The sequence below is a fragment of the Rhodamnia argentea genome, chromosome 3 (genome assembly GCF_020921035.1).
Source record: "Rhodamnia argentea isolate NSW1041297 chromosome 3, ASM2092103v1, whole genome shotgun sequence".
Classification (NCBI taxonomy): Eukaryota; Viridiplantae; Streptophyta; class Magnoliopsida; order Myrtales; family Myrtaceae; genus Rhodamnia; species Rhodamnia argentea.
In genome coordinates this window covers 9,681,087-9,696,316 of record NC_063152.1, presented here as the reverse complement: position 1 = coordinate 9,696,316, position 15,230 = coordinate 9,681,087, and the positions used below count along the sequence as shown (strand labels likewise).

The window sequence follows — 15,230 nt, the reverse complement described above, 5'->3', positions numbered from 1 at the left end:
GCCGCTTGGGAGGCGGCTCTCGCCCGCATTTGGTAGGGACTTGCACTCTCGGGGCTAATGAGGGCTTAGGTGAGTTTCAATCACAATGAAAAACATCAACATCATTTTTATCCCAAATTAATTTCAGTCACAATGGAAAAAAGAAGAAGAAAAAATAAAAAAATATTTTAAAAATGCAAAAATCTCAATTATCGGCGTCGGTTATGCCATTTAGGACAATTGGGTCCACGTCGCCGATTTCCGGTTAATTTTGGCCGAAAAAGGCTATGTTGGCAAATCATTGCCAAATAAAAAGATCAGTATGAGACAAATTTAGAACTTTTTCTTTTTCTTTTGGTAACTCCCCTGGATTTTATCGACCTAAAAGTTGAGATACCTGTAGTGAAAAAAGAGCAAAGAGCCGCGTGCCCCAATAGTGAAAACCTAAGAGGACATCGAAAGTTCCGGTGGTCAACAAACATCCTCCCCCAAAAATCAGATTTTAAAAAATGATTTGCGACCCTGTTGAACTTTCCGAAAGACAGGTCAAAAGCGAAGGGCGTCGTTCCGTTCCGTTCCTTCCCCACAAGCAAAATTTTATTTTTTCATTATCATGACAATTTTTTTTTTATTTTCATTTTTTATAAAAATGATAATTAATTTCTACAATTGCGTCTAGAAGTGGGGCCCATAGGAAACAACTCCAAGAGAACATACATCACAAAGCCCAAAAAAAAAAAAAAATTGACCACTCTGAAAAAGTAGGTACTAAGGAGAAAATTAATTACATAAACATATATAGGATAATTAATTACCTATGGATTAGCTCTCCCTCTCTTATGTGTTAGGTGAGATTGATGGACAGTTCATGAGGTCTCTCTCTCTTTTTTCTTTTTTTAAGCAAGCTCCAACGAAGTAACATTCTAATGGCAGACACATTTCCAATCTCTTGGGACCTAAATAAGTCCTTAAAATGCTTCATATGAGGCCTTGTCGGACCTCGGATCCCTCGGATATAAAACAAATAGAGGGTATTTCCCGTCATCAAGGAAGAAAAAAAAAAGATATGATTGGCAATTAGGGGTGCGGGGAGTGCAGGTACCGACACTTTTGAAATGAAGAACGCATCTGTGGAGTCTATTGCTCTTGTATATAAAACGGGCCCATGTAGGAGAGAAATCTCCCTTCCTTGGTATGACCGTATTTTCAGAAAATTGTTTCTTGATATGCCAATTGAAATTTTGGGATATATGCACTCACTTGTAAATTACACGAGAAATATGCAGGTCCTACTAAGATAATCACCTGAACTAATGTTGTTTCCTCATTAAACGATGAATTGGGCATAGTTGATTGGTCCATGCAATGCTTGGGGCTCATTAACGTGTCAACAAGTCAATTAGAGTTTTGCTAAAATCAAATTGTGTAATAAAAAAAAGACTAAGGATGTGCCAAATTAGGGCTAGATCTCTCATAAATACGTGTCATTTATAGTGGTTGTATTGAAATAATAATTATATTCTAATTTAAGACGTACATTTTGCTTGTTCGCTTTTTGACAATGTGATCATATAATTTTCCCGATTCTAGAGCAAACATTAGATAGTATTGATTTGAATATAATGACACCAGAAGTACACACTTCATAGGCGTGCTGATCTACATTATGCTCGTTAACTTTCTAAAATTTCACTTGTATAATTTTTCTAATTTCTTGAGTGAGCATGAATTGTACGTCAAAAATTTTGTAATTTTTTTGTAATTATGTTTGGATCAATACCAGCTATACACTATAGTGGATGCATGACGTTGATTAGTAAACTAATGTGACAAATTTTAATTTATCAACTTCTTATTACATAACTAGGAATTTTCTAAAAAAAATAGGAAAAAAAAGTTAGGACACATTTGTCTTTCACACACAAACGACACAAAGCTATCATGTAGGAAGGAAAAATGCCTTCTCTCTCTCTCTCTCTCTCTCTCTCTCTCTAACATTTTCAAAGCGTATGTAGATTGTCTGCGAGCTGACCGAAGACGAGTCCTCTATCTCTAGAAATTCAACAGCCCCCTCTCTCTCTCTAGAAGCGTTTAACTTTCGAGGAAAGGCTCGAGCTTTTCACAGTTCGGAGCATTTGAATTCCTTCTCCGGTAAGCAATTTTCTCTCTCCTTCCCCTGTTTCGTCCTTCGATTCCATCGGCGGTTCTTCATACTTATCTTTTTCTGTCTCTCTCTGTCGCTGTGGTTGCAGAGCTGAGACGAAGCATCTTGGTACGATGGCCGGTCGGTACGATAAGAACCCCTTCGACGAAGAAGAAGTCAACCCTTTCTCTGTAAGTTCCTCCTCCGCGGATCTTCCTGCGATTCGAGTGCGTCCCAGTTGCCGTTTCGGATTTTGGAGCATCGTTTGTTATGCAATTTGGTAGTTGAGGACTGATATGGGCACGGATGAGTGAGAATTGAGGTTTCTGATCTCAGTTTGCTGGCGGACCTAACTTTTTCGAGTTGAATTAAGGGGATATGGAGTTGCTCTGGATAGTTGGAAGGATTCATACTTGAATTTTTGTTGTGATTAGTTGATTGATTAGATCTGCATAAGAATTCTTTCAATTTTTCTTTTGTTTGTGCTACTTGTTGCATCAGATTGTTCTTAATTGACTTTGACTATCAGGACCCAGCTGTCAGGACCAAAGCTTCCTCAAACTATGGTGGGGGTGCGTTTTACACGGTAAATGCTAACTTTTTTGTCTTTAAGGTATTTTTTTTTTTTGGTCGAAAAAAGAAATGATCTTTACTGTATTATGCTCTCTGCGATTTGTAGCTCAATTGGGTAGTTCAGGATTTTTTCGTTCAATTTTACAAGATGATCTTTTCCAAGTGGATACTTGACGTTCGGTGGGTGATAATAGCTTCAGCTAGTTCCTTTATGTATTTGATTTTTGAATATAAAATCTGGTCATTGTTCATGGAGTTTGGGATTCCGCTTGCTGGGATTATCTCATCCATTTTCTGATGATTGTTCTGGCATTTGTTCTGTCATGCATCGCGCACATCTTTACCCAGAAGCGACTACTGGATTTTATTTACTCTCTCTGGGTTTGTATCACGGTGCTGGGGTGCAATATCTTGCTCTAGCTGCATGCTTGTCCTTTTCTTTTATCTGTTCCTCACATTATGGGTCTTTTGCCAGAGTACTGGGGGTGTACCACCAGCTTCGAACTCAAGGCTTTCGCCACTTCCCCCAGAACCTGCCGACTTTTATGATCGTGGTGCAACAATTGATATTCCTCTTGACACAGCAGGATCAGGTTATCAGGTTGGTCATATAATTTAAATGTGCGTTTTTATTTGTTCTTTCTTTATTTCGAAGTTATTTTCTGGGCATCTTATCGGTCATTAATCCTCAATATAGGATTTGAAAAGGAAGGAGAAGGAGCTTCAAGCTAAGGAGGCTGAACTGAAGAGAAGGGAACAGGTTATTGCACTTCTAGTTTCCAGCATGAACACTTCTTTCTTTGGATTGCCATCTACAGAAGATATAGGATCAACTTGTAAGATAAAACAATGAGAGAAAAATGAGAGGATCCACTGCTAACTTGCAATAAAACGGTGACTAGTGATAGTTGTCTCATGAATTTTCTGCTTCAGAAGAAGAGTGTGTACCATGGGTTTGGAAATCTTAGACTCTTAGTTCATACATAACAGGCGTTGTACTCACTGGTGTAGTGACCCTCTTGATGTGGTGTTTCTTTTGCTTCTGGTGCTTGCAGGAAGTTCGACGGAGAGAAGAAGCTGCAGCTCGAGGTAATTGAGTTATGGAGCACTGGTTCTATTTCTTTGGGGAATTTGTATATTTAGTTCTCACTGTAACTCACACGTGTGTTACTATTTCCTTTGGAAAATTGTTAGTTGTTTCTCCATCTGATGGCCTGTGGGTTATCAAGGGGTATCTTATCACGTTCAGATAAAACCGTTGGCATATTCTGTATGATATTCAAGATGTTGCTCACCTCATTTGCTCTAAGCAATGAATAATGTCATTTGAGCTATTTTCTTCATCTGACATGGTTATGTGAATTGCATTCTCTTTGCAGCTGGTATTGTTCTTGAGGAGAAGAATTGGCCCCCGTTTCTCCCCATCATCCACCACGACATTGCAAATGAAATTCCGATTCATCTTCAGAGGCTACAATATGTTGCATTCACAACATATCTAGGCATGTGAAAGTTGATTAAATTCTCCTCTTGAGATGACAAGATATTTTCTATAACATTTGACTGCTAGTAGGCTTGTCCTGCACTTTTGGACTGTGAAATACTAAGTTTTTGGAAAATGATCATATATAAGATATCGTTGCCTTTTTGTTGCCGAGTTTTATGATTGGATCTTGTCTATCATCTGTTCGATTACCAGCTGGAGTCAACGAAAGTTTGTTATTTGCCATAGTGAGTCTATTTCCCTTCCATCTTGTGGTGCATGTTAGGATTAAAAAGAGTGTGCATGAAGCACTGCCAAAGCTAAGGTTACCTAGTGAACAACTTCTTTGTGGGCTCAGCGGATGTGAAAGGAGAAAGAAAAGGAGGGGTGGGGGGTGGAAGGGTGGTTTTACTAGTTAGCAAATTTTGACACAAGAAGAGGTTAACACAGAATCCAGTATCCTTGTGGATGTGGGATCTGAAAGAGAAGGCAGGGGACGGCCGAGTGTTGTGTGTGCACTGTGCACACTAGTTTTTTCTCAGCAACTTTTGACATAAGAACAGGCTAACAGTGAATCCAGTATCCTTGTGGATGTGGGATGTCATTGTCAAAACCCTAATTAATCAAGTTTTGCACGTTGTTTTATGAGCTGCCATCTGTACCATTTTAACTGGCTGTTTGGCGTAGCTGAAGCTTTTCATTATGGTTGAAGTTTTTGGCTTTAGTTTCTTTTGGTGATTTGACTTTTGTTTTGTTATTCACAATGACTTGTAAATTTAACAGTAAATATCTCCAAGCCATAGGTTTAACATTCTACTTTTTACTTTGTTCTTTTTCTAGAGTTTGAAATTTGACTTCCAGGTAAATCTCGAGCCTTTGAAATATCAAAGTAATCATATGGATCATTATGGTAGTTTTTGCATTTGGTTTTTTTCATGGGAATTATACTTGTTTGGTGTTATGATCCTTGCTCAGGTGTCTGTTCCTTAACTAGTAACCCAAACTTATAGGGTTAATGAGACCATTTCTGCATTGCCTGATTGTCTCTTGCTTCTTTAAGATATTAAGTTGTTACATGTGTTTGAAAACCACTTGAGTGATTCTTGTAGTTATCTTTTCTGATAGTTTAGTTAAACACAAGTATGCTTCAGTACGTGCACCAAAATAATTCAAATTTATACTATGCAGGAATAGTGCTATGTCTGTTTTGGAACATAATAGCCGTGACAACAGCTTGGATTAAGGGGCAAGGTTAGTTTGCAGTGACGATAGTTTATTCTGCTTCATGCACATGTTGGGGCAGTCAATTTGTGAGATTTCCCCTTATCCGAGTTCTTGGCTCTTTTCTTAGGTGTTAAAATCTGGTTCCTTGCAATCATCTACTTCATCTCGGGAGTTCCAGGTGGTTACTTTCTGTGGTATCGCCCACTTTACCGTGCATTTAGGTATTTCATTCCGCTGCTCCTAGATAGGTTTATTTTATGCCCCATTTTCGCCCAAATATAGTAAATTCTGTTATTTCTCCCTTTCTTTGCAATGATCTCAGATAATAGAATGTGAGGTTTGACTATTTTGTGCTGATAATCACTCCCGTGTTCAATTGTCAAGTTGGCCAATTGCTTATCCTTGAACCAGTTGGTTCAGTCATTGATGGGAATAGTCATGTGAAGTTCGTTTGACTAATTCATGTTTCTTTATGTGACATGTTATTTGCATAATTCTTTGCAGGACTGATAGTGCTATAAAGTTTGGCTGGTTTTTCCTGTTTTACTTGGTAAGTTAGCCAGACTCGCAACGCAGTTTGTTATTTTACAATATTTCTTGCTCTGATCAAATTTTTTTGTCCTTGCACCTGCAGTTCCATATAGGATTTTGCGTCCTTGCTGCTGTTGCTCCCCCAATAATATTCAAAGGAAAATCTCTCGCGTAAGCCAGCCACTATGATCTATGATTCATTTCCCAACTTCATTGTGATGATTTTAGTTTTCACTTGGTAAACTGTGGATGCTGTTAAGGTCTTAGGCCACAGCAAAATATTTTTCGAACGTTGGCTCGGTCTGGGAATAGAGTCACTTTTTTAACCTGTTTCTTAGCTTTATTTCCCTTTTTTGGGAAGATTTTTGGCTAAATTACTAATTTGCTTATACTTTAATAAGCGTTCATCATACTAGGCTTATGGGGTAAAACTAGTGAGTGCACAACTATATGCTTTCTGGCGAATTGCTGACCTTGCATTTTCTAACAGGGGCATATTGGCAGCAATTGATCTTACAAACCAAGCTGCCATAGTTGCGGTAAGGTCTCCCATTTATTTCATATACGAATTTGTCTCGGAGCACTATGAATGTCTGCCTACCTTTTCGCTTAGATTAACGATATTAAGCTGCCAATGAAGTTATACCGGACTAATGCACTTCCATCCTTTTGCAGATCTTCTATTTCATCGGCTTCGGCCTGTTCTGTTTGGAGACGGTGCTTAGCATCTGGGTTATTCAGGTCCTTTCTTTCTCCTTTCTCTGTGCCATAAAACCTATTAAATGCATCTGTTGCCACGTGCTGGACTTCATTTAAAGCTTTCATCAAAGTCGCTCAAATTTTTCATTGACCCTTCGGTTGCAGCAAGTATATATGTACTTCCGGGGAAGCGGTAAAGCCAATGAGATGAAGCGCGATGCTGCGAGAGGTGCTATGAGAGCGGCATTGTAAGGCAGAACCCCGAAAGCACGATGAGTCGGCTGGTTTCACTCGTGTTCATACTTGTTTCTGTGGATTGCCCTTTGTGGTTCGTGATGCTTTGTAGAAAGCAAGATTGTGCATTTTCGCTTGACTCGAGAAATCATTACTGAAATTACATGCTGTAATCAGAGTAAGGTAGAGCTTTGTTGTTTTGCAAACCATACATTGAGATTGAAGTTGTTATTACAGTGCGAGAGAGTTCCCCACAAGTAGGCTTTACTGGTGTACTGGTTTAAACCGGCGCTGCACAAACCAACCATTCAAAATTGCAACTTATAAACCATTTCTTTTTTTATCGGAACTTATAAACCACTTACTAGTGTGTTTGTTTCGATGTAAAATGTTTCCGGGAAATGGTTTTGTGAATTTCGTGTGTTTGGTTTACAAATATGGAAAAGATAATTTACGGTCAGAAAATTAATTTTATTGTACGGAAGTTAATTCGATCAAATCTTCAATTGTGTTAATTTTTTTTTGGTCAAAGTTGTGCTAATTTGGTTTTAGATTTTTAATGACTTTTTTGTATTTCATTTTTCCAATTCCCCTTGTTGGCCACAAGCCAGGGCCGGGGGGCCCTCTCGCTTGTCCATATCAGTGAAAAAAAAAAGAAAAAGGAAAAAATAAGTAAAACTCGGAATAAAAAAAAAATACATAAAAATTGTTCACATCAGTTTCGGTTACGACACACAAAATATTCGGCATTCATGTCAATGATTTATGTAATTTTCATAATATATGATATTAAGAGCAATTGTTCACATCGGTTTCGGTTATGACACATAAAATATGAAGAAGGTTGGGAAATCATTTGATGCTTATGAAATAAATTGTTGGGAGCAACCGGTGAGATCGTTAAAAGGGAGCCGTCACCAATAAAGTATGAGCAAATTAAGACATATTAACCGCTCCGCATTACATCTCGTCCTTAATGTCGAGATTTTTTTTCGCCGAACACCCTCGCACGCGCACCTTAGCTTGAACTTTCTCCATGTCACAAATGAAGCAAGCTCCATATGAATCTATAACCCAAGATGAGCGGACGAGAGTGTACTTTCGAAGCAGTCAATAATTTGTCCAATTTGTCCTGTTTGAAGTTTGAACAAAGGAAAAACTCAAATCAACGAGCATAACTTGATAAACACCTGTTGCCTGTTGGTGATGGAAACGTGCAAAAATTAATTTGATGCAATTAATGTTTCAGACACGTTGGATAGGGCTTTCATTAATCAACTGGGCCGTCCAACCCCAGCTCTCAACGACCATCTCCTAAGTCAAATGAAAGCCTTTATTGCTCCCGAATGTGAATTGAAGAGACCCACTTCGATTATTGGATGCAGACGGTTGACCTTTGAAGTTACATTTGTTTCGCGAAAAAATAAGTAATTTAAATTCTTTTTTAAATAATCATCGATATTGCTAACAAAAATAAATAAACGAAAAATACTTAGATATAAGTTGTTAATGATGATGAAAACATCTTTCATTAATTAATTATTTCAAGAGAAATAAAATAATTTTTTTTAAGAACATATTTGTCAAGTCATTCATTTTTCGTGACCCAGGCGTAACCTAATATAATAGTTGAATTCATAATAGTTTATATTTTTGCTTGTCTAAGCTCTAGGGTATGAGCGCATTACCTATGATTAACTTAAGTAAACCATAATTTTAGATTGATAATGATTTTTTCACTGAACAATAAAAACTGCTAAAGAATATCCTGCCTGCTGTGCCCTTATATTAATCAATGGAATCAAGAAAAAAAAAACTTATGGATTTTTATGCTCTATCTATTTTGCGGAAAACGAATGATTTAGAAGATAAACGATCTCTTTTATCTCTTACAAAATTGAATGAACGAAAAAAAATTTCGTCATCCACGAAAATTTTGATAAATGATCTCTTATGTCTCTTACGGAAATGGATAAACGAAAAATGTTATCATCGTCCACGATGATATTTGGACATAAATCATTGACGATAGTTTCAAATATTTTTCATTAACTAATTAGTTTAAGCAATACAAGAGATTAGTTTTAGGAAAAATAATTTTAAAATCATTCATTTTTGCTAAATAAATGGAGTACATATTTCCTTTTTTTGTGTTTTGTTTTACTACGTGTGATCATCAATTTGAAAATTGCACAATTTCTTATCGGTATGTATAACGGATGTCCTTGCGCGTTAACAAGGACTCTCCAAATATGCGTAACTATTTTGTCATGATCAATTGAAGGTCCCATGTACGTGACAAGGAAGCAAGATACTTCTGAGGTAGGTGTCAAATGCACTTCGATTTCAGGTGATATGTCTTGAATGGAGAAGAGTTATTAAGGGTAGAACAGGAAAATCGTTTTCGAAAAAATATTTTCCAACTTTTCGAGATTTTTAGATGACGGAAAATTAATCGATTTATAGAATTTTTTTCTATGAATTGAAAATAACAAGTTCAGTCTTCCAACAAGAATGAAATTACTTTCTTAGAACTACAAAACAGATGAAAACTAATCATGATCCTTGAAAATGATCTTCATGAAAAAACAATTTTCTTTACGTGAAATTTTGTAGTGAAACGAACGCGCCCTAAGAAGAAACGCAAGTAGGGGCGGCAAAATACTTAATGCAACTATCGAGCTATGCCTAGTCGGGATACGTCTAGTCAAACAGTTGCACGTGTATGTAGGAGATTATGTCTTAAACATGTTAAATGTAATTTGTCATGTAATCCATTAAATAATTGTGTTGTGTTTGGATTTCCGGAGTATGTTAAGAATCGTGCTCACAGTAGAACAAAATTTGACACGATGCTACTATGATTAGGGGCTAACATGGTTTCGGGGTAGAACCCGAAATCGGATAGGAGAAAAATCTATCCGATTTCGGATTACAAAATATGCGGGGTAGGTTTTAATTTCTAAAATTTGCAAAATCCGGAACCCGTAATGTAACCTATAACACATTTTTTTGTATTTTTCTTAGGATATCTTTTCGTGCAATCCTACGCTATTCCATAACGTCCGATGATAAATATGTCATCCGAAACCACTAGTCTAAACCGAGACTTTTATTTTGTTACTATTTTAGATTTATTCTTACGTCTAAATATAAGTTATGATTAGTGAATTGTAGCAGTGAATGATAGTCATTAAAGACGATAATTCACTATAATAATTCTATTAAGAATATAGGTGAAAGCCGCAATGACCCCGGAAACGATCCCGACACATGTGACATGGATAATACATGCGGGATAGGTTCCGACTTCTAAAAAATGAGGAACCTCTTCCTACGGATAAATATATAAGTTAAGCCATTCAATTAAGGTTCCTCCTTTTTGGTAAAGAGTCATGTGTTGAAAAAAAGAAGAGGAAAGTTGCACCAAAAGGGCCTAAGTGTGTACAGGGATTCAATCAAGTCTGACCTTTTTTTTTTTGTTTAAAATACATTTTAAAATAGAAGCTTACGTGTCCTTCCAATCGACATTTCTTCCATTCATCATTTGCGGCGCCCCTTCAGGGCCTACGATGTAGATTAGATAGACAATTTTCGGTGAACGGACTTGATTGCACTCTTTTCGAAACGAATTTAAGACTTTTTTGCTACAAACGAAAGATTTATGACCGATTAAATCCTATACACAAGATATATAATTTAAATAAACTTTACTTAAAAAAAAAAAGGTTTAGGACTTATTTCATGATCATAACCTGCTATTATTTTTAACGTCATTATAGATTTGTCGACTATGTTCTAGGAGTGAGAAATGTACACATATAAGTTTACATACATTTTAACAAGGATCGTACACATACAAATGATCATGACCACCATTATATTACATCGTGAATCACATCATTTTACCACCGTCGTCGTAAACTAGAACCTAAACATTTTCATGAACGATAAAAATATCTTTCGTTTATTCATTTTTATAATACAACCGATCATTTTTAGGAAAACGTTTCCAGATCATTTATTTTTCGTAAAATAGACGGAGTCTCTAAGTTCATAAAATAAATATCTCCTGGAAAACAGCACACCCATATATAATAAAGTTAAATAAGACAAATATCTAAAATCAATTAACTGTATAATTAATTTGCACGGTGTATACCGCTTGTGCATGTAACGTAAGTAAATGAAGTTAATAAGTGTGCTCAACCTACCCTTTCGTCAATGCCGGTCCCCTCAACTGTCTTCTAACACTCAGCCACCATTAATGCTCTTCTCCTTTTTCTCCTCCATCCTCCACCATTTGCCCCCACTTAAAGAGTCCCTCAAAGCGAATCACTACTTCCTCTCATCGAATTCCACACCAATCCCACACTCCTAAAAAACTCTCACAACCATGAAGAACAAAACCACCACCACCACCGCCGCCGCCGCCGCTCTCCCCCTCCTAGCCATCTCCTTGCTACTCATCTCAACCATCTCCCTCGCCTCGGCCCGGCCCGGCTCGTCCGGATCGGATCGCAAGTCCTCCAGGGGGAAGGGGGACGGGAGTGACGACGGGACCGGCGGGTTCTTCGGGCCTGGAAGCGGGTTCGGTGACATTCCCGGGCTCGGGAAGGGGTGGGGCACCGGGGTCGGCGGCGGGTACGGGGCTGGCTACGGAGGGCCCGGCGGGGGGTACTCCAAGGGAGGCGTGATCAGGCCCACCGTGGTGTGCAAGGACAAGGGGCCGTGCTACAAGAAGAAGCTGACGTGCCCGGCCAAGTGCTTCACCTCCTACAGCCACTCTGGGAAGGGATATGGCTCCGGAGGCGGCGGCGGCGGCTGCACGGTGGACTGCAAGAACAAATGTATCGCTTATTGTTAAAAATGAGCGAGGTAAGAAATGTGTAAGAGAGAGGTTACCTAGTATGACTCTCTCTATATATGCTACAATATATGTTACGTACGCGATCATTTTGGATGCTGTTTTGTTATGTAAGCAGCGTGGCTGAGATCAGTTTCATCTGTGGTGCTACTACTCTGGCCTTTGAAGGTTTAGCAAAATATGGTCACTATCAATAAATGGTGTGCTAGCATATTAACACACGGCTTTTCTTTATTATCTTTATCAATTTATTATTATTATTATTATTTTGAATTTGTGAGGAGACTTTGGTTCTTGATGCACTATCTAAGACTATTGAAGAAAATTTAGGGTTTTTTTTTTTTTGGTGGTTGAAGATGAAGGGAAAAGATATATAGTGGAGCACAGAGGGATATAGCTATGGGTGGTGGGGGTATTTGGGGGGGTATGATGGGAGCGTCGATGGGGATCTATTTCTTGAGTGGATTTAATGGGGCCCATCAAATTGCATGACGAGATTAGTGTAGGAATGCTTGGCTTTTTGTTTTACTTTTAAGGTTGTATTAACGGTTAATGGTGAAATTTTTTGCATAATGTTAGGTGGATAATGCGGCAACTTTTGTCCATAAATTGTGAATGATTGTCTGAAAAAAGTAACGCGTGTGTGGTATGATTCAAAATGTTCAAGGAGTCTTTTGCGTTGACCGTGGCGTTTTCTATGTACGTGTGGTCAAAAGTTTTAGACCCCGGAAATAGATGAGGACATTAATCGGGATTATTATTATTATTACCACTATTTTTTTGGTCGAATATTACCACTACTATTATTATTATTATCATTATTATTATTATTGTTATCATAATGTATAGTGGTTGAACCCTTGTGTTTCGATTATCCTTTGTAGAAGTACGCAAATTATCTGATCCATGTGCATTAATTTGAATATAGAATCTACCGGGTCCAATCAAGTTATTTAATCACTCAACCTATCTCCGCCGAAGTTTAGCCGATAAAGCATTAGCTATATTTTCACCAAACTAGATGAGTTCTTAGCCCGGTAAATGGTGCGACCTAGTATTGGTTGTTACTTTCGAAAATGATCTTCACTTGATTTGAGGAATGATGACCTTGATGGTCCATATGTTCTTGTTCGAAATTCAAAAGCACCCTCATGTTTTTCTTTTCAAAATGGTCCTTTTATTTTCTTTAGAGAGGGAGAGAGAGAGAGAGCGCGAGCCAGCGACTGACCGTACCTTGTCATTGCAACCATCGCCTAGTCTCATGACCACATCACGGTGGCTGCACGCTATAAAGTTTCGAGATGTATATCCCATTTCGAAACGAACGAGAATTTCTTTTGAATCAAGAAAAGGTAGGAGACTGATTTTTGATGGGGATAGCCATTCGAGCCTTCCGTCCGGAAATCAAACTCCGGGTCAAGCTCGTGCCCGAAGCGTGGCACTCCGGCGGACCCATGGTGACGGGTCGACCCATCTCGTGACGATCTCTTCTTAAAGAGGTCAGTGTACGGCCCCTGGTACGCATCTGGATGTCATTTAACGCCTCGAAGACTAGTGAGCGCATACGCGGTTCATTCATCTTTCCCCTCCTCCCACCAAAACGCGTAGGGCCGCCAGATGAATCAATTTGCATTGATGGATTTTGATAAGCCGGTCTCATTGGGTGGAAGAATAAGGTGATTTCATAGCTTAAATTACCCGAAAATAAAAATAAAAATAAAAATAAAAATAAAAATAAAAATAAAAATAAAAACTCACTGGTGGATAATTATGTGACAGGTGTTCTGTGAGCAAATTTGGAATTCCAGGAAGCAATTCTTTTGTTTTTGTTTAGGGAGTAACTATAAGTCCTGTAAGAGAAATTACAAAATCGAACACATCGAGCGTACCGTGACTTGGATTGGGTGACGGTTATTTCCGTCTCCTATACGACTAGATCCATTACTTTTTTACTCGATAGAACAAAATTGAGTTTAATGATTTTCGTATGTAATTAGTTTTTAGTGATGGTGATTTTGTTTAGTATTTCAGACATTTTTTTTTAGTACATAGAAACACAAGAATGGTTGACGAAATGTAAGACATGCTTGGTATTTCCGTGGGCTAACAACTTATGGATCTTCCAATGAATGAAGGTGATCGAATACATGGGCCTTGATCCAAACTAGTTGGCTGGCCCGATGAAATTATATGTTGGCACTTTGGGAGACTTGGAGTCTTGTATGAAATTAGCCCAATAGGAATTCATTCAGTTTTTATAGGAATAAATATAGTTGAAGTCCTAAAGTTTATCGCGAAAGTGTAGTCGAGTCCGAAAATTTTCAGGTTAGTACAATCAAGTCCTAAAAATGGTCAAAAAGTGTAATTGAGTCTTAAAACTTTCGAAAAGTATAATTAAGTAGACAACTTATCAAGAAAGTGCGATCAAGTCCCAAAATTTTAAAAAAATACAAGCAACAGAAGGACTTGATTGGACCAATTTGACAAGTTTAAGAACTTGTTTGCACTTTTTGAAAATTTTGTGGCTTAATTACAATTTCATGACAAGTTTTAGAATTTAACTGCACTTTCGTTACAAGTTTTAAGACTTTCAATGGACTAATCTCCCTTTTATATTTACCCACTTTAACACATTTGAGCATAAGCATACAATGATAAACAACTGTGCAACTCCTATCCAAAAACAGTTTTTTAGCTAAAGGTGATACCATGTGATCGTGACACGAGAATATAAAATATATTGAAGAGTTGTACTAAGGGAAAATTATTAATAAAGTGCTAAATTTATTGCAATTGTGTTAATTCAATTTTATGTAGAGGTGGCTCGATTTGGAACCGGCGGTTCCGATTTGTGGCCGCCCTTGAACGGGAATTGGCCCCTTAAGGTGCGATCCGGTTCCAGCTTCAAAACCGGTGGTTCCGAGCCAATTCAAGGGCTGGTTTCGGTTTCGATTTCGATTTCGATTTTTATATTTAATTTTTAAATAATAAATTATGAAATAAAAAATAAAAAAATTATCAAATATAAATTATTATCAAATTGTACATTGTAATCAAATACGAGGGGAAAAAAGGGAGGGGGAAGGGCTTGAACTTAATGAATTATCATTAAGCGCCTACAAATCTTTTTAGGGATAGAAAAATTAAAGCCTATGTATTTTTTTTACCTTTGATAACCCCAACTTACCTCATCATCAATTGTCGCTACCCATTCCGGTAGTCGTGGTGGTGGTACTTCCATCATCATCGTCATTGAAGAATTCGGCTTCTGCGTTGCAATCCATTTCTTGTTATCAAAATTGAGCCTTGTCCAATCATCGTGAAAAGCTTGAGCCTCCATCGAATCTGGATGTAGTCTTAAATATCGGTTATCCAAAATTAATCTTCCAACACTAAATGCTTGTTCAGCTGCAATTGTTGAACGAGGAGTTGCTAAAATCTGTCTTGCAATGAGAGCGAGAGTTGGGAATTGAGTTGAACACCTCTTTCACCACACT

At 37.8% G+C, this 15,230-nt stretch overlaps 2 protein-coding genes across 3 annotated transcripts; both read left to right on the top strand.

Annotated features, from left to right (window-relative positions):
• Nucleotides 1-1,950: 1,950 nt before the first annotated feature.
• LOC115750412 (secretory carrier-associated membrane protein 3) lies at nt 1,951-7,067 on the top strand. Of its 2 annotated transcripts, none has more exons than XM_048276500.1 (14): nt 1,951-2,130; nt 2,232-2,313; nt 2,652-2,723; nt 3,168-3,296; nt 3,393-3,455; nt 3,751-3,784; nt 4,075-4,197; nt 5,367-5,429; nt 5,530-5,623; nt 5,907-5,952; nt 6,037-6,104; nt 6,424-6,472; nt 6,609-6,674; nt 6,798-7,067. In XM_048276500.1, the coding sequence occupies exons 2-14, from the start codon at nt 2,257-2,259 to the stop codon at nt 6,882-6,884; spliced, it is 951 nt and encodes a 316-aa protein (XP_048132457.1). In that variant the 5' UTR covers nt 1,951-2,130; nt 2,232-2,256; the 3' UTR covers nt 6,885-7,067. The 2 variants fall into 2 exon arrangements, with proteins under 2 accessions (XP_048132457.1, XP_030543603.1); XM_030687743.2 differs by having other exon boundaries at nt 1,952-2,130; nt 2,652-2,708; nt 3,171-3,296.
• Nucleotides 7,068-11,144: 4,077 nt separating this feature from the next.
• Nucleotides 11,145-11,952, top strand: LOC115750393 (glycine-rich cell wall structural protein 2-like). The gene has a single exon (XM_030687709.2). It carries the CDS (start codon nt 11,263-11,265, stop codon nt 11,731-11,733), a length of 471 nt encoding a protein of 156 aa, XP_030543569.1. The 5' UTR covers nt 11,145-11,262; the 3' UTR covers nt 11,734-11,952.
• Nucleotides 11,953-15,230: the final 3,278 nt, after the last annotated feature.